The sequence below is a fragment of the Adiantum capillus-veneris genome, chromosome 19, assembly GCF_014529385.1.
Source record: "Adiantum capillus-veneris isolate H3 chromosome 19, ASM1452938v2, whole genome shotgun sequence".
NCBI classification, from domain to species: Eukaryota; Viridiplantae; Streptophyta; class Polypodiopsida; order Polypodiales; family Pteridaceae; genus Adiantum; species Adiantum capillus-veneris.
The window spans coordinates 44216281-44243044 of NC_140949.1; the positions used below are offsets into that span (position 1 = coordinate 44216281).

A 26764-nucleotide genomic window follows, 5' to 3' on the forward strand; every position below is an offset into this window, starting at 1 on the left:
AAGAAGCGTCCAAATTTGCTTAGGGGCACTTTACCCCTGCCAGGCCAGCGTGCGAAACTGCCCTAAATAGGAAGGCAAAAACAAACAATTGGCTGTTTGAATTTTTGAACGTTAATATAAAGCAGGCCAACTTCCAAGTTTAGCTAAAAGTTTGAGAAGAGAAAAAAATACATTTTGTGAGAGGGGAGAGAGACAATTTTTGCGTGCGCGCAGGCGCAGCGCGCTTCGCGCATCTGAGAATTCTGATGAATCCTGCAGCCTGCTCTTTCACTACCTAGGGAGCGCTATGGGGCCCCCGCGCAGAAAGGGGTGAACGCAGAATTGAGTGGTGATGATCAGCACTTATGAACGACAGCATGCCAAAAAGCAACCTACAAACTGCTTGGATTGTAGCATTCAATGCTACTTCCATTTTCTGTCTCACATACACATAGAGAGAGAGAGCGAGAGCTGCGAGACTCTGCGTGAGACTTGAGCTTACGAAGTTGAGAGTCTTGAGAGAGCGACAGCGAGTCAGAGAGAGAGAGAGAGAGAGAGAGAGACAGAGAGACTGTGCCGTTGTCTCTTTGTGTTTAAGCTATTGACCTTCTACACACACAACCTCAACTGCAAACTCAATGTTCCCCTCGCATGCTCCTCTCTCTCTCTCTCTCTCTCTCTCTCTAGATTCTGCAATCTTCCACTGCCATTTCACCATCCTTCGATCAATTTGAAGTAGCCTTTACCTCACCTTCAATTCTATGGTGACCTTCAAGAGTGCTTTCCATATTCCGTGTTCTCTCGTCTCCTAAAGCCAATGCAATGGTGTCGGAAAGAAGGCAGCTAGCGAAGAGACCTTCCTTCCAAAAGCAGACCTTAGCTGAGCTTGAGCTCAGCAGCTCCATTCCCTCCTTCAGAGAGAAAAAATTCAAGAAGAAAGCAGTTAGCTCGAAGCACACCCGCAGCCGCGACAATCCTGCCTTGGCCAAGAAAAAAACTGCTCCACTCAATTCAACGTCGGAGTACCGGAAGAGGGTTCCTGGCTCCAAAGAGAGCTTGTCATCCAGCTTGAAGCCTGCGCGATCTGTCGATGTGCACTCCTACTCCAATCCTGCCAACAAGCATTCATGCCATTCCAACAAGCAGCCCAATAATCCGCACTCTCCCAGAGCATTTTCTCTCTTCACATTACAGGAGTATCTGCACGAGCGCTCCCATATCGATGGCGCCACTTCGCCGACCGCACACACAGACTTGAAACACTACAAGGAATGTATGTCCATGGAGTCTTCCCATGGCTTGCATGTTTCTGCTGATAAAGAGATGGATGCAGTGCCACTTCTTCATGCGCATTTGCAACACAATTATACAAGGAAATCGAGGAAAAAGATGACATCAAGTTATTATGCAAAGAGCTTCGGCTCAATATGTGAATGTAATGGAGCTGGTTGTAAACTAGAAGGCCTCCATTGTACTGAGTATTCAACAGGGGAGGAGCATGTGGATGACATCAATGATGAGAAGAATGAGGCTCTTAGCATTAAAGGATATCATGGCTGTGTCCCTTGGCATAACTTATCATCTGTTACTCCCAATTGCAACAAGAAGAAGATGATTATGGACATTGCAGGCAAAAGCTTTGCATGTGGAGGATTTCAAGTCTCGAAAAGGCACAACAGATTGCGTATGTCGGGGCGAACTCGAGAAGCATGTATGAGACGGTCCAGGAGAAAGCCTCAATGTGACTCCCTTTCAAGTAATTTTGGGTCTGACAGTGCTCCTCTACTCTCAGATTCAGAAGCTCATGACAGTTTTTTGCGAAGTCAATGCTATCCTGGATGCACTTCACTTCCGCGCCTCATGCGGCGAAAATTGCAGCTCGCGGATCATGCCGACATGGTGGACAGCTTGCACTCTTTGAACTTTGGTGAGAACGGGCTGGCAAAGGAGCGAATGCGGCGCAGCAAGAAGCATACAAACCATAGGAAGGGCCCTAAAAGCAGGGCTGGGAAAGATGGTATTGAGTGTAGTAGTGAGTTAAGTTCTTCTCATGGTGGCAGAAAGAACTCGCATGGGCATTCTAACAGCATTGCAATAGAAAACAGAGAGCAGCATCAAAGCCTTAGTGAGAAGTACAGGCCATGCACATTTGAAGAGATGGTTGGCCAAAGTATGATTAGCCAAGCGCTTTCAAATGCAATACACAGAGGAAAGATAGCACCAGCATATCTGTTTCAAGGACCGAGAGGCACTGGCAAGACGTGCGCTGCGAAAATCTTTGCCATGTCGATAAATTGCTTGTTTAAAGATAGGAGTACCAAAACGACTATGCCATGCCGATCTTGCAGACATTGCGAGAGTATGTTTTCGGGGAAATCTTCCAATGTGAGAATAGTTGATGCTAACACTGGCATTGGTGATATAAAATCCCTGTCTAGATTTATCAGAATGGGGCCTCACACTAGCAAGTATAAAGTGCTCATTATAGATGAATGTCACATGCTCTCCAAGGAAGCTTGGAGCCTCTTCTTGAATATCATAGACCAGTCTCCCATACATGTGGTATTCATCTTAATTACAACGGACACAGAGCAATTGCCCCGGATGGTCATTTCGAAATGCCAAAAGTTTTCATTCATCAAAATTAAAGATGCTGACATTATCTCAAGGTTGTGGAGACTGTGTGAGATGGAGGGCATCAATGTCGAATCTAACGCATTGCAGCTTATCGCCTGTCGAGCGGATGGCTCTTTGTTTGAAGCAGAAACCACTCTGGATCAGCTCTCTAATCTGGGTCAAAGGATAACATCCGGACTTGTCCGGGAAATGGTAAGTGGTTTTCTGTTTATGTTGTCAAAGAAGTCATCCATTTTCTGCCAATAAGGTGGTAATTATTGTTAAGCTCAGCACATGCATTACTGATTGCTTAAAATTCTGCACAAGGCATAAAAGGCAAAAATAAATATAAGGATGCCATACATCAAGAAAAGAGTGAGCAAATGCCAAAATGAGTATTGAATGGCTTCGCAAGTATGTTTTTATTTGGGTTGCCTACCTATAGGATTCTTTTACAGCTGTGTTTCCTGTTTTTGATCATGACATGGTGGGGTGATTAGGATGTGGTCATGCCTTGGGGGGATGCACCTCAAAAAATGTTAGTGTTACCGCACGCCTTCAAAAGGGAGGGGTATTTTAACTCATAATCTTTATTTCATTTTAAATTATTTTATCTGCAGAAGGTGTTTAATGAAAGCTAGATAAAACCCATAAGTTCAACATGAGAAAGGGGTACTTTTATTTGAACACATGTGATATACATGGTTTCTTATAAGTGCACCCCCACCACCACCACCCCCCCCCCCCCCCCCCCCCCCCCCCCACCACACACACACCCCCGAGGGTCGCGCGCACACCAATTTTCTTAAGTGTAAGGATATTGTCATGTGGCTGCCATATGTCAGATAGATATATATAGCTTGTGCAACTATGTCAAAATCGGCATAGTTGCAAATGTCTTGCATAGTTATATATGACAAATAATTGGTGCACGTGTGACCATGCACAAGGTACTGTTATCCAGTAAAGTGACTGAAGTATGCTTCGTATGACCGCTGCCTAACTAATGCAACTATGCCAAAATTGGCTTGGTTGCCAAAAGACTTGAATAGTTGCATATAACAAATAATTGGTGCGCATGTGACCATGCTTGGGACATAGTTTTCCTATAAAGTAACCGATAGCTGTGACCATGCTTGAGACATAGTTTTTCTATGTCTCAAGCATGGTAAAGTAACCGATAGCTGTGACCATGCTTGAGACATGGTTTTCCTATAATGTAACCGATAGTTGTGCTTACGGTGTGACCATTGCCTCAATTGTGGTGATCTATCAATTCAAGTTAATGGGTCTTTGTTTCCCTTATGAGTTCAAAACAGCTTGTGTTAATTATTTGGGGATGGACATTTATGTGTTTACAACCTTCCAATGTGTCATTGTCGATAGGGCCCTTACTCTTCGACACTTGTAAAGTGAATTTTCCTTCGAGGCATGGGTCACTCAACATAGGAATGGACACATATGTGTTCGTGGTGAGATGGATATGCTAATTTGAGGGGAGACTATGGTTTGCAATGTTCCTCTTAAAGTTCAAGATCATACAATGAAGCTGGATTTCTAGGTTAAAGAAGATCCACCTTTTCGCATTTCTCCGTTTTTGTTTTTGTTCTTCTTTCAGTTTCCAATCCCATCCCCCTCATTTCCCTTCCGTTTCCATTCCCATGTCCCTTTTCTTCTGTTCTCGTTTCCAAGAAACCATGCTGAATATGTCCCTCACATTTGTCGTTACATTAAAATGTAAGGGATGATCACATATTGGCACCACATGGATATAGTGGCTCAATTCAAGGTTTGTTCAATATCTATGGCCAAACTGACAGTGTGTATTAACACTAGTTTGGTACCAAAAAGGATACTTTAGTGTCCTTTTTTCATGAATTTAAATAAAATGGTACATGAAATCTAGAACACATCTCAAGAAATGCTTTTGTAAACTTATAAAATGTTATTCAAAGTACTCATAGAAATTGTAATCGGCCACTTTTAATCATAACCTCAATAGTAACTACACTCGTGAAAAGAACCTACGAAAACAACATTCAATGTTTCATTAAAACTCGTACTCTAGCGTAAGAAAAAAATGAGCAGGGTGCATGCAATAATCCGTGGTAACTATTTATATATGTGTTTTGTATTTTTACAATTGTCATGTGAGAAAAAAATCTTTTGTGATGAAAATTAAATATAGAAAATCTTGTGGGTCAAATATGCAACGTTCACAAATTCAATTAACGATCACAAAAAACATTTAGTGCGTCTAGATTTACAATGTCTTATGATGCATATATATTAGATCTATGACTCCATTACATAAGGTTTTGTAAGTCACATTAGGTGATTTATTGCAAATCCAAAAAACTGTGCATGTTATAATTATGATATTTTATTTATCAAAGATAAACCTTAAAATAGAGTCCACTTTTGGATTTTTTCGTTCATCTCACTTATTTGTATACAAATAGCTCATATGGACACAATTGAGAGATTTATATAGACACTTTCATTAGTTTTTCATAGCAATGTTTTTTTTGCAAGAAATTATGCACTACAACTTTTTTAAATGAGCTTAAATTACAAGATTTCTATGAGTTTAAACCCTTGAAAAATGTTTAGTTGATGGGTATTGACCTATAGATACATTATACACCTTAGGTTTTGTCCCATAACCTTATCATGTTAATGAAAGAGGCCTTGAAACACCAAAATTTTTCTCTTTGTTAGCATTTTCAAGATTTTGGTCTTTTGATTATAACAAAAATCTAGTCCCATAACTAGGTTATGAAGCTCAATTTCTTGCTATAATAAGTTTTTTCCTATCCATACACCTTGACATCTATGCAAAATCTTATTTTGATGAGAAGTTATATTCGATTTATGAAAATTTTGTTTAAACTGCACTAAATTTCTATGGTTTTTTCATCTTAAGACTTATCATTATAATCTTAATTTGGTATTAATTTTGGCAAAAGTAGAATTTGGATATGTTCTTCATGTCATAACTGACCTAAGATATGAACGTGACCTATGCTAGATTCACCAAATAATTATGACAAGTTGCTAGAAAAACATGACACTTTAGTATCTCAGGACATTTGAGTGTCCGATTATAGAACTAGTGTTAAATTCTTAATGTGAAATGAATAGAACCAAACAATATTGAAACATATTCCCCACTTGCACACAAGCATGCAAAATTTGACCTGTGCACACTTATGATGCCATCAGAATGTAATTACATCTCTAGGTCCTTTCATATTTTGATGAGGAAACATATAACAATAGTGCTTGCAATCGAGATCATTGATTGGGCTTGTATAGCATATGACTATCAAGTGTCTTATCTAAGTACAATGCTTTCAAAGCCATTTGAATTATCATGACGGGGGTTCCAAAAGTAGAATAGAAAATCAAATCTAAACTAAGCTAGCCATAATTTGGGGTCATACCAAGGATAGCCTTTGCAATGGGAGAGTTTGACACACAAACTCTTTCCTCATTATTTTTGTTCCAAGTAATCACGCTTAGCGAGATTGAGAGATTGCAATTTCGTGTTCCCTCTAATTGGCTCCCACAATTTTAGCCCTTAAGAACTCGCTCTTCCACAATAGCCAGTTGGCTACTAATATTCTCCTGGGTCATTGCTCTAATGCTATGTGAAAGTTGTTATTATCCTATTTTTCTCCTCAAAGTCGATGATTACAAGCGGGGGATAGGAAGGGAGTAGTTTTTGGGAGGTACATCCATCCTAGTATTGTTCTTGCATTGCACATGGCACGCTCAATGGCAAGGTTTCACAAAGCGTTCTAGCCATCCAGACAACCCCAATTAAAACCTAAAGGTGTTGGAAACCTCCAATCTAGCCAATTTATGCAAGTCTTAGAGCTAAGCACCACATATAGTTAACAAGGTTGGCTTATCCCAATGTGGATAGATACTTTGCTAGCTTTTTCGATTTTCCATGGATGTCCCTAGGATAGATACAGCTATGATTCAAGTATCATTTTCTGTAAGTCAATGCGGGAGGCTCTTATACCTATATTGGAATTTGGCCCTATGTTGAACCTGAAAATCAATGAGATCAAAATTGGAATGTGCTCGACCAATTGGGATGTGGGACATGTCAAAGCGGAATGCGTATTGTGGTTTTTTTTTTTTTTTTTTAAACCAAAAGAAGGCAGTGATTATATTAGAAAAGGACACACTTTACATCAACATGTTCAAGGAAGGAGCATGAGGATTACCTAGTCAGTAATTACAAGAGGAGATTCAGTTTCTAAGAGCATCAAGCTCAGTCTAATCTTAACAAGAAGGGCTCTAGCTTCATTCCAGTTAATTGTGGTTGTTTTTTATCACTGTATGGCCACAGGGACATCAATAGCATAAATTCAGAAGTTGGGATCAACAACAGATGAGTACATGTTCAATAAAGGCAAGGGAATGCTTTTATGGGCCTATAGCAGCTAGCTTGATGTCAGCTATTGTCCGATTAGGCATCTACGGGGTGTGTGTGTGTGTGTGTGTGTGTGAGTGAGAGAGAGAGAGAGAGAGTGTGTGAGAGAGAGAGAGAGAGAGAGAAGGAAGGGGGCAAGAGCTGCTGGTCGCTTTGAAGTTAGCATGTATCGTATGTGAATTATCCGGTTCAAGCTGTGTGTCAAGACTCAAGGAGATCTACTCAGGAGCTTCAAGCACGCCCGAATTTCGAAATGCAGGTGTGGGCGCAATCCCGTAAAACTGGCTGCATCAGATTGAAAGAATTTTTTATTTATTTTTAAAATGTAGAGGAGGATACAAGTGTGTATTTTCCGGTTTAAAATTTGAATGTGTGTACGTGAATTCCTGTATTCTAGTAATGTACATTTATAGAGAAAATAGAAGTTTTGAGAGTACGTGGGCACTGGGGCACTGGGCAGGCAGCAGGCACGTGCAGGAGTAAAACGTACGATCGTACGGACAGTTACTATACGTTGCTTCCCTGCAGTTTTCTATTAGAATCTGATAGATACTGTACACAGTGTATACACACAGATTTCAGTTGAGAAAATGCACTGGCCCTTTTCACACTCTTCTGTCCGACCTTATTCATTTCAAAGCTGACAAAGCGGTTCAAAAGTCCCCCCCTTTCTCTCTCACTATATTTATATACAACACACACTCAAACTTTTTAATGATAATAATAATATAAGAGCGCTCTCCGGAGGACTCTTCAATAGAGAAAATAGTGTGGCAACTGCATGCTTTGCGTCCCCTGTTCGTTCCCGCCAGAAACAGCCACGTCCTTGGGTCCCCTGTTTCTATGCTTTAAGGGCCCTCTGAAGGTGCGTCCAGGGAGCCTATGGGGAAATTGTCTTTCCTTTTTACAGTTTTCTTACCTCTTACTTTGTATTTTGGAGGTCAATCTACACTTAATCTTAGCATTAGTGTTAGTGTAGGAACACCAATCTCTACTTGTGGTGTTTAATGGTTTTTCATATTTGATGATAAAAGAAAGCTGTGTCGCTACTGATAGTATAGAGCTCTCTTGGCACCGAACATTATCCACGTCCGCTATCAGACCTACATAAAAAGAACTCGATTTGATTAGATTTAATCCCAATTTTGGACCATGTCCTGCTAATGGCACTAACTTCTAGTCTTCAAATCACTCCTATGCACTTTTTTGTTCCGACACACCAGAAGGCCCATAGGTGGAGGTGCTTATCCCTTCTAAATATTAGCCATCTTACATGGTCGGGCAAGGACCGCGTACCATCGGGCAAGAGCCACGCGTTTGTTGACATCATCGTCGTCGACACCTTGTGGTCGACATAGACCCCATCAGTACCACCTCGTCGTCATCGTGGTCGACATAGAACTTATCAGTACCTCGGTCCTTCGTACCCACAGTATCCGTATCTCAGTAGTGCCTAGCATCAGTACCCACTAGCATCACCATCTCGGGTACTAGCATCACCATCTCAGCATTTAGACATTGTATCTGCATTGTGCAAGAATAAATAAGGTAGTTGCTCTAGCAACAAAGCAAGGGGCCCTTGGAGGGTTTGAAGCCGACATTTGGTGTCGTCTATTTTCTCTCTCTCTCTCTCTTGTGTCTCTCTCTTTCATTCAGTTCAGTTCAATACGTTCAAGTGAAGTAAAATGTCCTTTGTGTTTGTGCGAAGTACTAGATCCGAACTAAATCCATAAACACTTTCCGTTGCACTTGACTGTAGAGTAGCTCGTATAGAGACGACACACTTCCATCTTTTTCGTAAGAATACTATTCTTAACAATGGAGAATTAATTTGATTTACCTCCATTCTAACGGTATTGGTAATGATTTTTATGAAGGTTGCAAAAGAATTTATCGTGTTCAGCAAAAATAACCACAAGCCAAATGTGAGGTGTTGCAACTTGCAGCCGTGGGTACTTGAACTTGTTTCGCCATCAATAGAAACATTATATTTCGAAATCGTTAACCGTTTGGCCTTGTTGTTCTTGCTAGGGGTACATATTGAGAAAGTATCCCTATACTCAGGTTAGGACATGGTGCGACTTGGGTCGGGGCTTCTACCCTAATTGAGACAACATGCGAGTAGTTTATGGCAGGGCTTGTCAAAAACATTTTTTCTCACTAGAGAAAAAAAGGGGCGCACTTGAACTTAACTTTTTGCATTTTTAGGTTAAAATTTTGAAGCATTTGTCGATATTTAGAGCCGAGTCCCACTATGTACTAGTGGTATTAGTGGGGTTACATAAGTTCAATGAAATAATGCTCACCGGACTTTAGATGGAATTTAGTGGTTTTAAGGAGACAATCCCCTAAATCGTAGTAGAATTACAAATACAAAGTTTTTCTCGTGTATTAGATGGGTCTTTGAGGGTCTAACCAATGGAAATTCGTTCTCAAAGCAAGGTGAGCTTATCTTTTTTTTCTCTCTCTTCCAAACTCAGAATGGTGAGTGTATTTTTATACTACTAAAACAAAAATGTGACACTGGCATCCATGCTCTAACTGAGCCATGGCATCTACCACCCGCCCAATCATACAAACTAAAAGACATCCTATACATCAACTAACAAAGGGAGCCACCCTGAGACTGTAAACAACCAAATGGAGCTTGCTCTATCTTAGGGTTCCCATAGCCCTTTCACGGCTCCCCTCGACCACCAAGCCAAAGCATCGGGAACTATCCATTGTCAGAAGGAACTTGAAGAGTCATCTTTTTTTCCTCTGTTTTAGTGCTGTTCATTACCCTTCACCTTGCCAATATGATTGATTAGGTCTAATTTGTCACCCTGAGCATCGCTAGCAATCGGCTCAGGCTGGCAAAATTGGCTAGACATATGCGACACTAAGTCAGTGTTACCAATCAACTCAAGTTTATCATGCACCTCCTCAAACGGGCCCTCAGTCTCTTTGCTTTTCTCACTCGAAGGTCCAACCAACGTAGCTGCTTCCTCTTGCGTCTCCATTGCATTTCTCTCCTTCTCTTTGGCCACCACCGTGCAAGTCCCATCTGTTCAGTGGTCTTTGCTTCCATTTTAGTATCATCTATTGAACTTGAACTCTCTTGTGACTCGCCTCCAATTGTCCTGAGGGGCAGTTGCCACCTCGAGGCAATCCCTAGCATAGTGCCCAATTCTGCAACACTTATAGCAGGCATTTGGAAACGAAGCAAACGCTAATTCCTATCGGTATGCTCCAATACTCCCCATGTTCAAATCCTTATACTTGGGGATAGGCTTGCTCATATTCCACAATATGCACACCTTAATGTCCACTCTTGATCTTATCCGCGCATGCGACAGTGGTGACTAGCAACAGAAATGCGATCCGTCAATTCACGGCAATCGAAAAGGAATTCTATGTGGCAAGATGTGTTGCTAAGCAAACTGTCCATGATTTGGTCATGAGAGGAGGCATATGGGGAGGTTCTCATTTTGCTAATTCTATGCCCTGGACGCCCAAGTTGTGAACTTATATAAACAAGGCAATAAATTTTTCCAAAATCGTGCATCCACTTACATTCCAAACTTTTAGAAATTAGTGTGACTTGTGTGTAGTAACATTAACCTTTAAACATATTAATACTACAAATCTCTTGTGAGACCCGCCTCTTATACTAAAGCTTGTCAAATTTTACTTACTTTCTTCAAGCATGGAATTTACAATTTTAGCTGGTCAAAATTATACCAAACCTTAGGCTTTAATTTGTCCGATATATACATACACGAGTCCAAACACCACATTTGAGTTTGAGTGAGAGAGAGAGAGAAAGAGAGAAAGAGAATCAGGAACCCTTTCATGCCAAAAATTGAAATCTATTTTTTTACTTTTGACAAAAAATTTCTGTTTTTTGTTTGTCGAAAGGTCCCTCCGTTTCATAGCTTTACATTATGTGTTTTCTTTTGATTTTATAGGTGGGGTTGGTTGCCGACGAGAAGCTGGTGGAGCTGCTGGACGCGGCCATGAGAGGAGACAGTGTGAACACGGTCCGCTGCATCCGGCAATTGATGGAGGCGGGGATCGAACCGCTTGCGTTAATGTCCCAGCTCGCCACCCTCATCACTGACCTCCTCGCCGGCCACCCCCCTCCCCTGATCTCTTCCTCCTCGACGTCCTCTGCCTTCACTTCTCAGCCTTGTAAGTTGCACCCACATCTCTCTCCCCTCAAGGGCGCTCACGTGCACACACCGACACAGGCGCGCGCACACACATGGACACTCGATCGCAGTCGATGCGCACATTTTTCCACTAGCAGCCCAACTCTCGCTTCTGCACACTCACATTATCATCCACAGTAGGGCCGGCATTGATCGTTTTCTCTCATGCACTCATAACTCACAAAAGCACTCTCATACACTCACACTCACAGAAACACCTACATAAATTCATGCATCAGGTTAATGAATGCCCATGTTGATGGTTAGTCAGAAAACATTCATGATTTTGATTGTAATGCAATGTGTGTTTGGGCGCGTGTGTGTGTGCACACGTCATATGCTATAGCGACATGTGCTGCTGTTCTTGTTGTTTTGGCTCTGAGATTTCTGTTTTTGAGGCAGTGAGTAAAATGGAGCTGGAGAAGCTAAGGCAAGCCCTCAAGATCCTGTCGGAAGCGGAAAAGCAACTGCGCTCTTGCAACAACAAGACTACTTGGTTAACAGCGGCACTCTTGCAGTTTTGTCCACCCGACTCAGCCTTCCACCTTAATGATTCTCACAATCACGAGGCGGCACAATCTTCATCCATGGGCACCAGCCTGACGCAAAGCCCCAATGCTCTCCTCGATACAAGTGAAAAAGAGACTGCCGATAACCCATGCTATAGCATTACCAATGTCAAGCCCCCATGGGATATAAGTCACAAATGGCAGGACGAGCCTCGAGAAGACTCAGAAAGGTGTGAGGACATTGAGAAAACAGAAAACCTCGATAATGTTGATTTTACACGTATCGATCCGCATAGCAAGATAAGCGATTATACTCCACCAGTTGATGTGGCTATACCCTGCTATGGCATGTATCACCGTAGCCCATCGGTGCATAGCAATCATCATGTAAGAGTTGAATCTGAGAGCTGTTTACAGAAGAATTCAATAGCCGCAGAAATAGCATGTGTCAACTATGGATGTGGCAACAAGAACAGCACTCAAGTCACTCCGTCCTCCATGGATGGCCTATGGAAACAGATACTGGAAAGCAGCATCCTCACGGATATATTGAGCGGGCAAGGCAAGCTTGTCTCGCTCTCGGTTTCAGAAGGTATGCTATGAATTCTTAAAGCTACATCAGTGCTGTTTTTTTTTGGTGGAGTGATAGAGGACTGATTCACCTAGAGCTTCTTGTGCTTGAGGGGTGGATGGTTAATGTTTCTCTTTCTGCTTTCTCTGCTTCCAAAGTTGGCTCTCCGACGCCATTACAGGCTTGTGCAGCCGTTGAAACCAGAGTAAATTTAGCTCTTCTTAACATTTTTATGTGTTGCCTTTGAAGCTTATGCGATCGCGCATTTGGAATTCGGACTCTTGGAGGACAAGAAGAGAGCCGAAAACGCGAAAGCAAGCATTTCAGAGGCGTTTCAAATGGCTCTAGGGTGCCCTGTTGAAGTCCAACTCAGTCTCATGTCCACTCCTGGAACACCCAATGGTGACATCAACAGCTGCAACAATGGATTTTATGGTGGTACATTAGAAAATACACAACTCAACCAGCGGAAGGGCAGGCGTCGAAAGCTGAGGAAAAGGCCAAGTCGAGCTGGATGTTGCAACAAAGGGTCCATGTCAGCCAATTACTACTCGAAACATCAATCGTGGTGCAATTCATCGAATGGTCATCAGTTTTTTAAAAACTCTGCTTTTTCCAATGCTCATCACATCACCCGAGGGTCTTCATCAGATGAGAGCTTCACAAAGTGGACTCAGATGTATAATAATAAGCTGGGCCTACCGACTGCTCGAGCCCTTCAGAAAATAAGCACTAGCTCTATAAGGGACGAGTCAAAGGGTCATGTTGATCTCTATGAGAAATATACTCAGTGTGCTTTGAGTGGGTCTCAAAATGGGAAAATTTATGTCAGTGAGAATGTGGATGACACCAGCCAAGATTTGCTCTACGATGCATCGCTACGAGTGGAAAGGGACTCAACCAACTACAGTCATCAATCATTGGAGTATGATGAGTTGGAGTATGAACGGAGAAACATGTGAGTATGCATATATAATTTACTGGAAAGCAGCATCCTCACAGACATATTGACACCTTCCCACTATAAATCCTGCATTGTGGACTACCACATCATATGAGTTTTTGTGAGGGAGTGACCCTATATCCCTAGATAAGTGCAGTTTGGGCTAACCCATGTTTAGGGCCGACAATTGCGTGGCCTAAACTGCACCTAGCTAGGTATGCAGTCTCTCCCGAGCAGTACAGCTCATGAATTTGGAACTTACAAGTAGAAACAATGGGAAAAGAGGTCCTTTTTCCACATGTGAATACACCAGAAACTCCATCGGTAAGGACAACCAAGCTGTATTCAACTTCGTGTACATTTTGTTAGTAAACATCATTTCTATGCTACTATAGACATTCAAGCGATCGTCGATGCTTATAATCTGCATATGTTTCTATGATGTTGATGTGGGTGCCAGTACTAACACACGTCTTGATTGCTTTTGTCACTCGCCAGGACTCCTGCATTTAGAACCGGATTCCTATGTTGGAAAGCAACTACAAAGAAGGGCAGGCATGAATCCAAGGTTTGTATGGCATTTATGGATGAATAGATGTGTGTCTAAGCTTCTCAACATTGAATTGTTTGTTGTGGGTGCAGATATGCCTTAGAGAAGCAAGGGAAAAACAAGTGACAGGATGTTGTGCAAGCTAGTTAGAATTCACCGGTGTGCTGAGAAGCTTTCCAGTGTCCCTTCCCATCATTGCACTCCTTGGCTCAAGAGCACAATAGTGAAATTGTAGCATATCAGCTAATGTTAATATACAGCCATTATTTCTAACCTCTGAATAAATCTGTAACAATTCGTGCCTTCCTTGCATTGAAATCAATCGAGGAAAGTAGAAACAGAAAAGAAGTAAAATCTCTCTTCTAAAAAGTACAGGTCAATTTTCTGTATGCTTCGCTATAATCTGTCGTATTCATGTGCAATTCACATTGAAACTCATGATTGGCATGGCTGAAGAACACATACAGAGAATATCTAGTGTCTTATTGTTAACAATAAATTGTGCAGAAATACACCTCCAACATTCCTCTGTCAGTTCCTTTTGAAGGCATGAATTGATATGTTGAAACACATTCATTCATGATGTTTCTTTTTAAATTTTGGTTCCTTAAGCATTGTAAGACAATTCTACCATAGGCATAAGTTCTGTGTGGTACACACCATCCAGCAGTATTGAGGAAGTTTGAAGTTTGTACCAGAACATTGCCAGAATATACTCTATATTGGTGGAAAATAACTCCCTTCAAAAATTCCAAAGGTACCCCCGGCATTACCACCATTTTGCAACTTCATTGGTAAAAATTTGGTTAGAGACGTGTCTCATGTTGAAATTATACACCATGTGAAATTGAAACAAACTATCAATCACGTGTTAAAATTTCTGGACTTTTCGAGGGCGTTACACAAAATAGGTCACAACACTCAAAAGCTCTGTGTGTACAACTCTAAACACACTAGAGTGTACACTTTAGAAATTACAACTCTAATGAAGATCGTGGCCACACCCTTGGCTTTAAAAGGGGGGTTAAAAAACCTATGAGTTGATGTGTTTTTATGCAGTAGACCAAAGTTTTGCCCCTAGAAATCAATTACAGGCAAAAAACATTGGGTTGACTCATGTAGGCTTCGCAGTATACTTTCTACAGCTTGTTGCCTTGAGAAAACTTTATTTCTTTTTTTAAAAAAGTTTCAGAGTCCAACAATTATGTTCTTGCAGAGAAAATGCCAATCATTTTATATTTCTTAATGTTTTCTCTTATTTTGACTTAATCCAATTCAAAGACTTCACTACAAATTTTGAGAAACAATTTCGTTCTTCCTCTTCTCTCAACCAGTGACTTTAATTTCTTAACCAGCTCCAGCTCATGGCTAAGCTGAGACACTCTTTCCGCCACACTGCTTGGCTATACAACCACATTGTTGCCTTGTACTTATACAATGTTGACTTCTATCTTAACATTAAGCAAGGTTTATGTAGTGCAAACATGAACCAGCGTAACATACCTTTCGCGGTCTTACATTAGGCCCTCAAGAACTGAGGGGAACACATGATTACTATTCACATGAGGAAAAGCTCTAAACACCTTGATGGCCTTTCTCTTCTGTTTTCTTAGTATTACAAGCTGCAGAAGCGAACCCTGAACATGCTCCCGTTGATGTCTTCTTTACAGAAAAATTAAACAAAAGTCTAGGAAGTAAAAGCCAAGTAATAAGCATTTGTCCTGTGCACCATCTAGTAACATAGAGATCCCCTACAGCTTTTTGGTTGAGCTACAAAAGCAGGGAAAGGGGTTTTATACAAAGCCTTGAGAAAACCTTCACCCCCTAAAATCTGCTCTGTCAATTCATACACAACAGCGCTCTCTCAACCACCTTGCCTCCTCTCCTCCGTTAAACAGAGTAGGTCAAGAAACTAAAGAATAATATGTAACCATCATACATATTGACGACCAACATGTGCGTACATGAATCTGTTATCAAGAGGTTTCTGCTTCTGGAACAGTTGCTTTGACAAGAAGAGCTCCACCCAGATAAAGGCCAATCAAAGGACCAGCAAGCAATACCTGTGTCAAGGGATCAGTAGATGGTGTTAGTATAGCCGCTGCTGTTACCGCTCCCACCACCACATACCGCCACACGGACAGCATTTGATCCCCCGAAACCAGTCTAGTTTGGCCTAAAAGCAGCTGAATAACCGGCACCTGCAGCATTGCCAGCAAATAATTAGAACTCAGACTTCACTAGAATCACCGAACTTGGCATGAGATCGTACACTTTCAAAGCTTCTGTTTGAGCCAATTGTAGTAACATAGGCTGAGCTCTCAAACACTCACAAACAAACAAAGAACGCCACACCCACATACATTCATATGATAGGTCAATGCTCATGTTGATAACTCAAGATTTGACTGTAAAAACATACTCCATGAAGACAAGTGTGTGTATGTGTGTGCTTCCTTCTTGTTTTAGATGTTATTGACATTTATTTGTAAGTTATCTAGTCCTCTCGTTTTGGCTCTCTTACTTTCTGTCTCTTGTATTATACAAGGTAAGATAGGAGTAAAAAGCGGAGGAAAAGACTTGATAGAGCTCGTTGTTGCAACAAAAGGTCCATGTCAGCCAATTACTACTCGAAACATCAATCATTGTGCAATTCATCTAATGGTCAACAATTTCTTCAAAACTCTGCTCTTACCGATGCTCATCATATCACCAGAGGCTCATCACCAGATGAGAGCTTCACTCAGATGTAGCTGGGCCCACCCACTCAAGCCCTTTAAGATTGAGCACTGGGGCCAAAGCAAGCCTTCACTCCTACAATCGTTGCAGCTAGGCTTTGTTGTGTGCTCCTTATCCGCTTGTGTGGAGATAATAAGTTAATGAGGTTAGAAATAAGTGTAGTGAGGTTAGTAGTGGGTGGCCAACCATGTCCAACTGGGGTAGAGTGAGCCTTTACCCAACCACCTCCCTCTAAGGCCAATGTGCCTTTAAGCAAGCTATGGACATATATACAAGGTACGTAGCGACTTAATGCCCGAAAGCACTCGACAATGTGTAAACTTTTCGGAGGGTAGACCTTTGGTTAGTAGAGTGAGCCTTTACCCAACCACCTCCCTCTAAGGCCAATGTGCCTTTAAGCAAGCTATGGACATACATACAAGGTACATAGAGACCTAATGCCCGAAAACACTCGACAATGTGTAAACTTTTTCAAGGGTAGACCTTTGGTTAGTAGATCCACAAGGTTATCATCTGTGTGAATCTTCACAAGTTCTATTCGCTGGAGTACTAAGCGAACAGATGGATAAACGTGCTGACGTGGCAAATCAATGCCCCGCTGATGTAGCAATTTCACTGTACTGCTGACCTGGTATTATCCTGCTAATTGTGGCAGCAATTATGCTGGGGACGTCGCAATTCTGTACGGCAGATTTGGAGCAGCTTTTCAACCAAGCTTTTGAGAGCTTTTGGGCGCGCCCTGTTTTCAGGGGCCCTAGCCTTTGTACAGTACCTGTATAAGTGTGCCTTGAGGTGCTCTCTGGCAGTCTACAGATTCATGTATGGTTACACAGTTGCATAGTAGCTCCTCCGACAGTTGTACTATGTGATTATCGATACAAAAAGTGTCAGAGTGATGACATGGCATGGCCACTGAAACCGGCCCGTAGGGCGGTAGACTTTGGCTTTCACCCGAAACTTTACTTTAGATTTTAGGACATAGAGAAACTTTGCAAATAAAAACCTGTAACTGGAATTAACACTTCGAGAGCACACTACCAAGCAGACGCCGACAACCTGTTGGCCCCAAAGATTGGCGCTCCTTTCAGTATTTCTTTATTGTTATCAAAAAGGGAACAAAACCTGCAATTTCCTACAAGCTGCCCCGCATAATCCAGGCTGAAAATGACGTGTTATGGCCCAATTTCGATAGCATAACCATACTAGGAAGCTTCACAGATGAAATCCCCACGCACTGAGTGACTTTCCCGGCGCATACGACACTTAACAAACCTGGCGAGAATCTGCAGCACGCTGGATTCTCTGTTTTCTCCCCCGAAAATGCACCAGATCACCTGTTTAACGATCCCTCGCTTCCTCAGACCTCTACGGAAACGAAAGGGTAAGGAGAGGCTTTTATCAAAGCTAAATGCGATACTATGGCCCTTTCCAGATTCAAGAGAAGATCAATGATGTATCCTTCAGATTGAAGTTACCAAATACTTGAAAGATTCACAATGCATTTCATGTGAGTCTATTGAAACCTTTCAAAGGTGAGGTGCCAGTCGACAAGGAGCCTGAGGAGCAACCTGAAGTGGAAGAGACCAAGGAGATTCTTGTTCCAGAACAGATACTCGCTCACAAGGAAAGGAAAGTGAAAGGTAAAGTGATACAGGGGTGGTTCTTAGTCAAGTTTAAGAACTATCAAGGATTGGATGCGAAGTGATTGGAGCCTGGAGGAGGACCTAGCAAATACTCCTGAGATTTTGGAACTTCACCTTGAGGTTTTTGGTCTAGCTTCGACTATTCCAAGAGTTCCTAATGATCAGCGGGTTGAATCTGGTGCAGCCGGGACTGCACAAGAGGGCAATCACTTTGCTCCTTTGTCACAGATTACCCAGATAGAATAAAGTCACTGACTTCCTTCGTGATATCAACGATACTGACGGGCTGACAATATTCTGCTAAATGACTTTATGAAAGAAATACTTTGACATGGGAATTCCTAAAATGAATATGTTATATGTGCTCTCCCATGTGTGCATTGCTCGAGTACATGTTTAAAGACGAAATGACTGCAACATTTCGGTCTTGTTCACCTGAGAGGTGATGTGGATATGAAAGTAACAAGATTTAGTTAATCACGACATCCGTGGGAGATCGCTAAGATCTAGATGTGATTGCTAAATACGTTACAATAGATCATGATTCTCACCTAAGATCTCAACGGGGATAGTGATGTGAATGTGATTTGATTTGAATGTTCAGTGATTGTCGTCTTTGTGCAAGTGTTGGATATGTGTTGTCTAGTGCGTCGGTACTTAGAGTCGGTGTCTGTTGAACTAGTTTATGGTTTTGCCAGCATAATCGAGGGCGATTACAATTCTTTCAAGAGGGGGTATGTCACAACGTGATGATGTGGCATGGTCGCTTGGACGTACTCCGGACAATTCACTATTTGGGACATATTGTCTCTTATAATCAAGTACGCATGAACCCATAAAGGTTCAAGCTATTTCACATTGGCCACAACCTGCTTCAATTCATGATGTCCGAAGTTTCCTTCACCTTTGTTCCTACTATAGACACTTTATTCGCCATTTCGCTCATGTAGTTGCACTTCTCCATGATCTCACAAAGAAAAAGATATCCTTTGTATGAGGGGCTAAGCAGAAGGAAGCTTTTGAAAAGCTTGATTTCAGAAAACCATTTGAAGTACATTGTGATACTTTAGGCGATTGCATTGCTTCAGTTCTTAATCAAGAAGGCCACGCAATAGCTTATGAAAGTAGACGACTTCATGATGCAGAGCTTCATGCTTCCATCTATGAGAAGGAGCTCATGGTAGTTATTCATGCTCTCACATTTGGAAACGTTGCCTTCTGTAAGGGGAGCCGATTTTACAATCAAGACTAATCATCAAAGTCTTCAGTATCTTCTCTCTTAACATAAAAACAAATGCGGTGAGTCAATTTTCTCTCCATGTTTCACTTTCAAATACTACACATTTGAAAGCAAGAATGTGGTGGCAGATGCTCTCTCTCAACAGCCCCAAGTAAATGTTATAACGAGCATACATCATCAAGAGTTGGAATCTCTACCCATGATGTATCCTGACGACTCCGACTTCCATGAAATCCGGCAACAGTTACAAGTTGGTACAAAAATCTATTATGGATGGTTATCTTTATTTTCATAAGGCTCTTTGTGTGGCCCATCGACTTATTAGAACAAAGGCGATGGATGAAGCACATGTTTCTCACTTAAAACACAGAGCCATAATGTCCACAACACAAGCCTTGAAGATATATTTATTGGCCAACACTACGAGGTGACATAGACAAATGCATCAAGAATGTGTACCATGCCAAAAAGCTAAGTATCATCGTCATAAAACTCCTGGCTTACTTCAGCCCCATCCAGTACCTCATGTGCCCTAGGAAAGTATTGCCATGGATTTTATAATGGATTTGCCACGAACTCTAAATAGGAATGGTGCAATTTGGACTATCATAGACAGATTTAGTAAGCGAGCTCATTTCGTTCTAGTAAGAAAGACCATCAAAGCTAATCACATGGCCGATATCTTTTTGGCCTAGATTTTTAAGCATCATGGTATGCCCAAAACGATAATCAGTGATCACAACCCACGAATGACTAGTAATTTCTGACGAGCACTTTTTACGAACTTAGGAACTAAGCTGAATTTTTCTTCAACTTATCATCCTCAAACAAAGAAGTATCTCCCTCTTGCAGAATTTTCCTGTAAAAACACTGTACATTTTTCTACAGGAAAAGCTTCTTTTGAAGTTTTTTGTGGCAAACCACATCTTCCCCAAATCCTTTTCACCAAGGATAAGATATTCGCAGCTGATGAATTTGTTTGAGACCTCGATACCGCTTACACGCAAATGAAACACGCTATCTTTAGATCTCAAGGAAAACATAAGAAAGCAGTAGATAGACATCGTTGTGATCTCAAGCTAACTCAAGGACAATTTATTCTTCTCAAGTTTGATAATGCACAACTTAAGAATCAGGCCAATCGAAAAGGTAAAGTTCTTAAACTTTCCAAAAGATATTATGGCCTATTTAAGATTACAAAACAGATAAATGACGTTACATTTGGATTAGATCTTCCAGAGACTTAGAAAATCCATAATGCTTTTCACATGAGCCTTCTACGACATTTTGTTGGCAAACCTCTTGCAGAACCAGTTACAGAAGACCCCCCCTGAAGTAGATGAAACTCAAGAAATACTTCTTCCAAAACAGATGATTCACCATCCGGAGGGGAGCCAACTAAAGTCTAGAACGACTCATCGTAAGTACTTAGTCAAGATTAAGAATTACTCCCCTCCAGATGCTCAGTGGATGAAAAATCAGAATTGCAAGATTTCCCAAACATCGTACATCAGTATCATGAAGCCCTACAGTTGACGACAACTGTTTAGAGGGATGTAATATTTTTAGCTACGGCTACAGATGAATGAAAATGATTATTGTGCACACAAAATGAATTTATCAATTTATTGGTATTAATTAATAATTAAATGAACGGGTAAATTTTACGATGCAATGTGTCATATGGAAGTTTATGATGAGCGCGCGGCGGTGTGTGCAAGTGATAGAGCACGCGAGGGAGTGCAGTGTGTGTGCAGAGAGGGGTGGCGAAGGCCAGCAAGAGAGGAGGCGCTAGCAGAACGATAGGGAGAGAGAGAGAGAAAGAGGGCACGCTATGTTGCTCGGGAATGAGTGAGTGAGTTTTTTGAAACTCACTTTTCCCTTTATTATTTGTATAGGACCAATTTATAAATTAGTGGCCAAGTTCAATGTGAACTTGACCAAAGGTTAGTAACCTTTAAAATATACATGTAAGGGGGCCATTTGGGCCTTTAACCCAACAAGCTCCCACTTAATGGCATAAATGGCGCCTTTAAGCTTCATGACTCCCACCATCACTATGCATAGATGATGTTGTGCTTTGGGTAAGCACTTAGCGAGAGCATCGGCTGGATTTTGTGATGTATGGACCTTAACCAATGTAATAATGCCAGTCTCAAGCACTTCTCCTATGAAGTGATACCGCACATCAATATGCTTTGTGCGTGCATGAAACATGGCGTTCTTTGCCAGACATATGGCACTCTGGCTATCACAACCAAGTATAGGTGCCTTGGCAGGCAAACCAAACTCTCTGCATAGGCGTGCTAACCAAATAGCTTCTTTGGAAGCTTCAGTGGCTGAAATATATTCAACCTCTGTCGTAGACAATGCAACAATCTTTTGCAATCTAGAACACCATGAAACAGCACCTCCCGCAAGAGTAAATACATAGCCACTTGTGGATTTCCGTGTATCCACATCACCAACCATGTCAGAGTCACAAAATCCCTTCAACTCCATTGGTCCTTTACCATAGCAGAGGCATTTGTTTTTAGTCCCTTTCAAGTACCTCATAATGGACTTCACTGCATCCCAATGCAACCTGCCTGGACTAGCCATAAACCGGCTCACAACTCCCACTGCATGGGCTATGTCAGGCCTAGTAGCAACCATAGCATACATAAGTGAACCACAAGCTGAAGCATAAGGCACACTTTGCATGTCATTGGCTTCTTCCTTTGACTTGGGACAATCATCCTTGGAGATTTTGACATATGGATGTAATGGCACACCAAGAGACTTTGCTTCAGCAACCATGTTAAATCTGTCCAGCACCTTTTCAATGTACTTTTCTTGCGACAAATACAATAGGCGCTTGTCTCTTTGCCGTGTAACACGCACTCCAAGTATATGTTCAGCTGTCCCAAGATCTTTCATTGAAAACGCAGATTTCAGCTGCCCTCTAAGAGCATCAACAGTGCTTCTTTTCTCTGCAGCTATCAACATATCGTCTACATAGAGCACAAGGATGATAAGGCTGCCATCCTCATCACGTTTGGTATACAAACAATGGTTTGCATGGCTTCTTTTGTAACCATGTTTAAGCATGAAGCGGTCAAACTTCTTGTACCACTGTCTACACAATTGTTTCAGCCCATACAAGCTTCTATTGAGCATACATACCAAATGTTCCTTGCCAGGGATAACAAAACCCTCGGGTTGCTTCATGTAAAGCTCTTCTTCCACATCACCATGCAAGAAAGCAGTATGTACATCCATTTGGTCCATTTCCAAATCAAGAGCAGCCACAATGGCAAACAATACACGCAAAGTGGTCATCTTCACAACAGGAGAGAACACTTCCTGAAAGTCTATGCCCTTGGTTTGAACATATCCCTTTGCAACAAGCCTTGCCTTATACTTGGGTTTTGCATCAACAGTCTTGATTTTATACACCCATTTGTTAGGAATAGCCTTCCTTCCTTTGGGCAATTCAACCAAATCCCAAGTATGATTAGCATGCAAAGCTTTAATCTCTTCCTGCATAGCAAGCTCCCACTTGTCGCTGTGCTCACATGTCTTTGCCTCTTTATACGTAAGAGGCTCTCCCTCATCTGTCAACATAATGTAATGCAAAGAGGGGTCATATCGACTCACAAGCCGTCTTTGACGAGTAGACCGCCTCACCCAATGATCCACATTATCCGGCAATGGGTTTACATCAGGTGGCACTACAAAATCATCAATAGTGGGCTGCTGTACATAATTTTCAGCACCATTTTCAGCATTGTTGCTTGGCTACAAATGCCCTTCAGGAGCCTCAATTTTCTGTCCAACATCATCTGGCTCAAACACCACTGGATATCTACATTTTCAACCATTTGTGGTGCATCTTGAGGGTCAAAAATAGGCATAACAGGTGGCTGGTCATGCTGAAATTTCACCCTTTTACGGTCATGCTTTGAGGCACAATTGTTTTGAAGCAGCCTTGCCTCATTAAAAACAACATCCTGGCTACGTACAACCCTTTTGAGCTAAGGTAACAAAATCCTGTGACCCATTTCGCCTTCTTCACCATATCCCATGAAGAGGCCTTTAATGGACTTCGCATCTAGTTTACTCCTCAACTCAGGTCTAACATGCACAAAAGCTTCGCAACAAAAAATGCGTAAGTGATCATACGAAGCAGGCTTGCCAAACCAAACCTCTTCAGGGATGTCACCTTTTAAAGACGTGAGAGGGGATCGATTGCATATATGCACTACAGTTTTCAAAGCTTCTCCCCAAAATCCATGAGAGAGATTAGCTGTGGACAACATGCATCTCACCCTCTCACAAAGTGTCCTATTGAATCTTTCAGCCATAGCATTAGAAGAGGGGCTGTATGGCACAGTAAGCTCCCTCTTAATGCCCAAATTTTCACAAAACTTGTTAAATTCAGCACTTGTGTACTCCCCCCCATTGTCTGTACGCAAGCATTTTAGCTTTCTACCAGTTTGGGTGGTTACAAATGCATGAAATCTCTTAAACACAGCAAAGGCTTCATCCTTAGACTTGAGCAAATAAACCCAAATTTTCCTAGAATGATCATCAACAAAGGAGACGAAATAACATGCACCACCCATAGACTTAGTAGGCATGCTACATACATCAGAATGTACAAGATCAAGCACGCAAGATTTACGAGAGACATCAGAGTAATAAGAACGCTTTACTTGCTTGCCATATTGACATTCATTACAAAAATCAAGCTTTGTGCCTTTAGCATCAAGCTTATTCAAAGTACAAAGCTTAGAAAGGCCCTTTTGGATCATATGGTCAAGCCTCTCGTGCCACAACTCCATGTGGGAGTTAATTTCAGCCAATGCAATAAACTTGCCCAACACGGCCTTTCCATGCATGCAGTAAAGTGTCCCTTTCTTTGTGCCCTTTACAATCAGCCTTGAGGCTTTGGTCATTTTCCATGATCCTCTCTCAAACAAGATGATGTAACCATGCATATCCATCTGACCAACAGAAAGCAGACTCTTCTTGATTCCCGGCACATATCTAACATCATGCAAGACAAGCTCATTCATGCCATCTATGGAGAGATGCACAGTGCCAATACCCTCAATGGAACATGCATGATTGTTTCCAAGGTATACATGGCCACGCTTGCCTGCATCAAAAGTAGAGAAACACTCCTTGATAGGAGTCACATGAAATGAAGCACCGGAATCAACAATCCAAGTCTGGGACAATGCATCATTGACAATCAACAAAGCATCAATAAGGTCACTCTTGGTGATCTGCATGTCCTGTGAATGAACATTGAGAGAGGCATCATAGTCATCAGCATCATCATCTGACAAAGAGGCACACAAGATGTCCTCTACATCTGACAGCTCCTCAATCACGACACTAGAAGCCACATTGGCCTTCTTTTTGTCCTTTGAGCTATCCTGTGCATCTACCTTGACTTCCTTCTTCTCTTTCTTTTAGTCTCCGCCACTCTTTTTCCTTTCTAACTCAGCTTTATAGTACCTGCAATCGGGTTTCTTGTGACCTTTCCTGCCACATTGATAGCAAGTCACATCACCCTTGCCTTTGCTTGCATTTCCCCTTTCTTTACTCTTACTCTTACTCCTTTGTGCATAAGCATTCTTCTTTTCTGTCCTGCCTCTAACCATGTTGGCAGAACTGCCTCCCTCTCCACTTGCTTTCCTCCTGATTTCTTCATTCAAGATAGAACCCCTAACACCATCAAAGGTCAAATTGGGGTTATTGGACAACGAAACCACCAAAGTTTCCCATGACTCGGGTAAGGTCATAAGCAAGAAGACAGCTTTCAGCTTATCATCAAAAGGAGGCAAGCCAGAATCCTGTAACTGCGACAAAGTACCTGCAACAATGACAAGTGCTCTGCCACGCTCTTGGACTCATCTAGTTGCATGCCAACAAGTTTTCGCATCAAGTGCACCTAGTTGACAGGCGTTGTATTTTCATACATTCCCTTTAATTTCTCCCACACATCAAAAGCAGTCGTGAGACCTTTCACATCAATGACGGTCTCATCTTTCATGGCCATTTTAATGTATGTAACGGCCTTCCTGTTCATGCTAACCCATGCTTCATTTGTCATATTTTGTGGCTTCACCTGTTCAAGTGCCCCTTCGCAATCCTTAAAAAATAGGATTCCTTGAATCCTGTCTTTCCAAAGATCAAAACCTGTACCATCAAACCTCCTAATCTCGAAGAGGTTCTTCACATCCGAAGAAGATGAGGCCATAGTTGCACGAAATAAGAGGGATGATACGCTGAATTTTTGGGCAAAATGCGCAAAAATCGGAGTATAGCCTCACAGAGATGCGCACTACAGCTCCAAACGGTCACAGGAGCAATTTGGGGCAAAACAGGTTGATTTGGGCACAAAATTCAATTTCTGAAATTTATGCGCAGGAAATTTCAGCGAGCGAATTTGTGTTCGGAAACAACAAATTTAGTTGTTTTTAGCCTCAGAACACATACATAACACTAATACACAGCCTTTAGAAGCATGTAAGCGCAAAAGCCCCAATTTGTAGCATCAAAATTGCATGAAATTGAGCCACAAATAGTCATACATCGACAAAATTTATCAAATGTGCGTAGATTGCATCAATTTGTACTTTCCCGAATGTAATCGCACCATAAAAACACTTGCTAAAACCTGCGCAAATCTGAAATTTGCTTAAAACACCTGTTTAGGGCTTGTTTTTCGGCAATTTCAGTGTTTTCAAGTAGCGGAGACTTAGCTAAAGTATTCCCACACCTTAATACATCATTTGCCAAACCTGTATTTTGCTGTCATAACCTGTAATTTCCTGTTTTTGACCTAATTTCAGCCTGTTTTGAGTCAATTTGGGTTGCCGGGAGCTCTCTAGTGTCCGGGGATGAGTCCTTTGGCGACGAAATTACAAAATCTCGCATGAAAGTTGACCTTCTTGGCTGAAATTCAGCGTTTGCAGGTTTGGGGGCAAACCCTGATCGGGCTCTGATACCAGTTGATGAGCGCGCGGCGGTGTGTGCAAGTGATAGAGCACGCGAGGAAGTGCAATGTGTGTGCAGAGAGGGGTGGCGAAGGCCAGCAAGAGAGGAGGTGCTAGCAGAACGATAGGGAGAGAGAGAGGGCATGCTATGTTGCTTGGGAATAAGTGAGTGAGTTTTTTGAAACTCACTTTTCCCTTTATTATTTGTCTAGGACCAATTTATAAGTTAGTGGTCAAGTTCAATGTGAACCCAAAGGTTAGTAACCTTTAAAATATAAATTAAAGGGGGCCATTTGGGCCTTTAACCCAACAGTTTATCCGTGTCCCGACGGTATAATA

General features: G+C 41.8%; 2 protein-coding genes across 4 annotated transcripts in view; one reads left to right on the forward strand and one right to left on the reverse strand.

Annotated features, from left to right (window-relative positions):
• The first annotated feature begins 203 nt into the window (after nucleotides 1–203).
• Nucleotides 204–14296, forward strand: LOC147433919 (uncharacterized). Its single transcript, XM_086490544.1, has 6 exons — nucleotides 204–2808; nucleotides 10996–11218; nucleotides 11641–12339; nucleotides 12568–13276; nucleotides 13760–13829; nucleotides 13904–14296. The coding sequence occupies exons 1-6, from the start codon at nucleotides 802–804 to the stop codon at nucleotides 13955–13957; spliced, it is 3762 nt and encodes a 1253-aa protein (XP_086346670.1). The 5' UTR covers nucleotides 204–801; the 3' UTR covers nucleotides 13958–14296.
• Nucleotides 14297–15298: 1002 nt separating this feature from the next.
• The window catches only part of APG2 (Sec-independent periplasmic protein translocase), a 55096-nt gene continuing 43630 nt past the window's right edge, over nucleotides 15299–26764 (reverse strand). For all 3 annotated transcript variants that reach the window (XM_086490546.1, XM_086490545.1, XM_086490547.1), the window contains one exon: nucleotides 15299–16012. In XM_086490546.1, coding sequence (XP_086346672.1) covers nucleotides 15788–16012 — 225 coding nt within the window. In that variant the 3' untranslated portion in view covers nucleotides 15299–15787. The remainder of the gene's footprint in view (nucleotides 16013–26764) is intronic.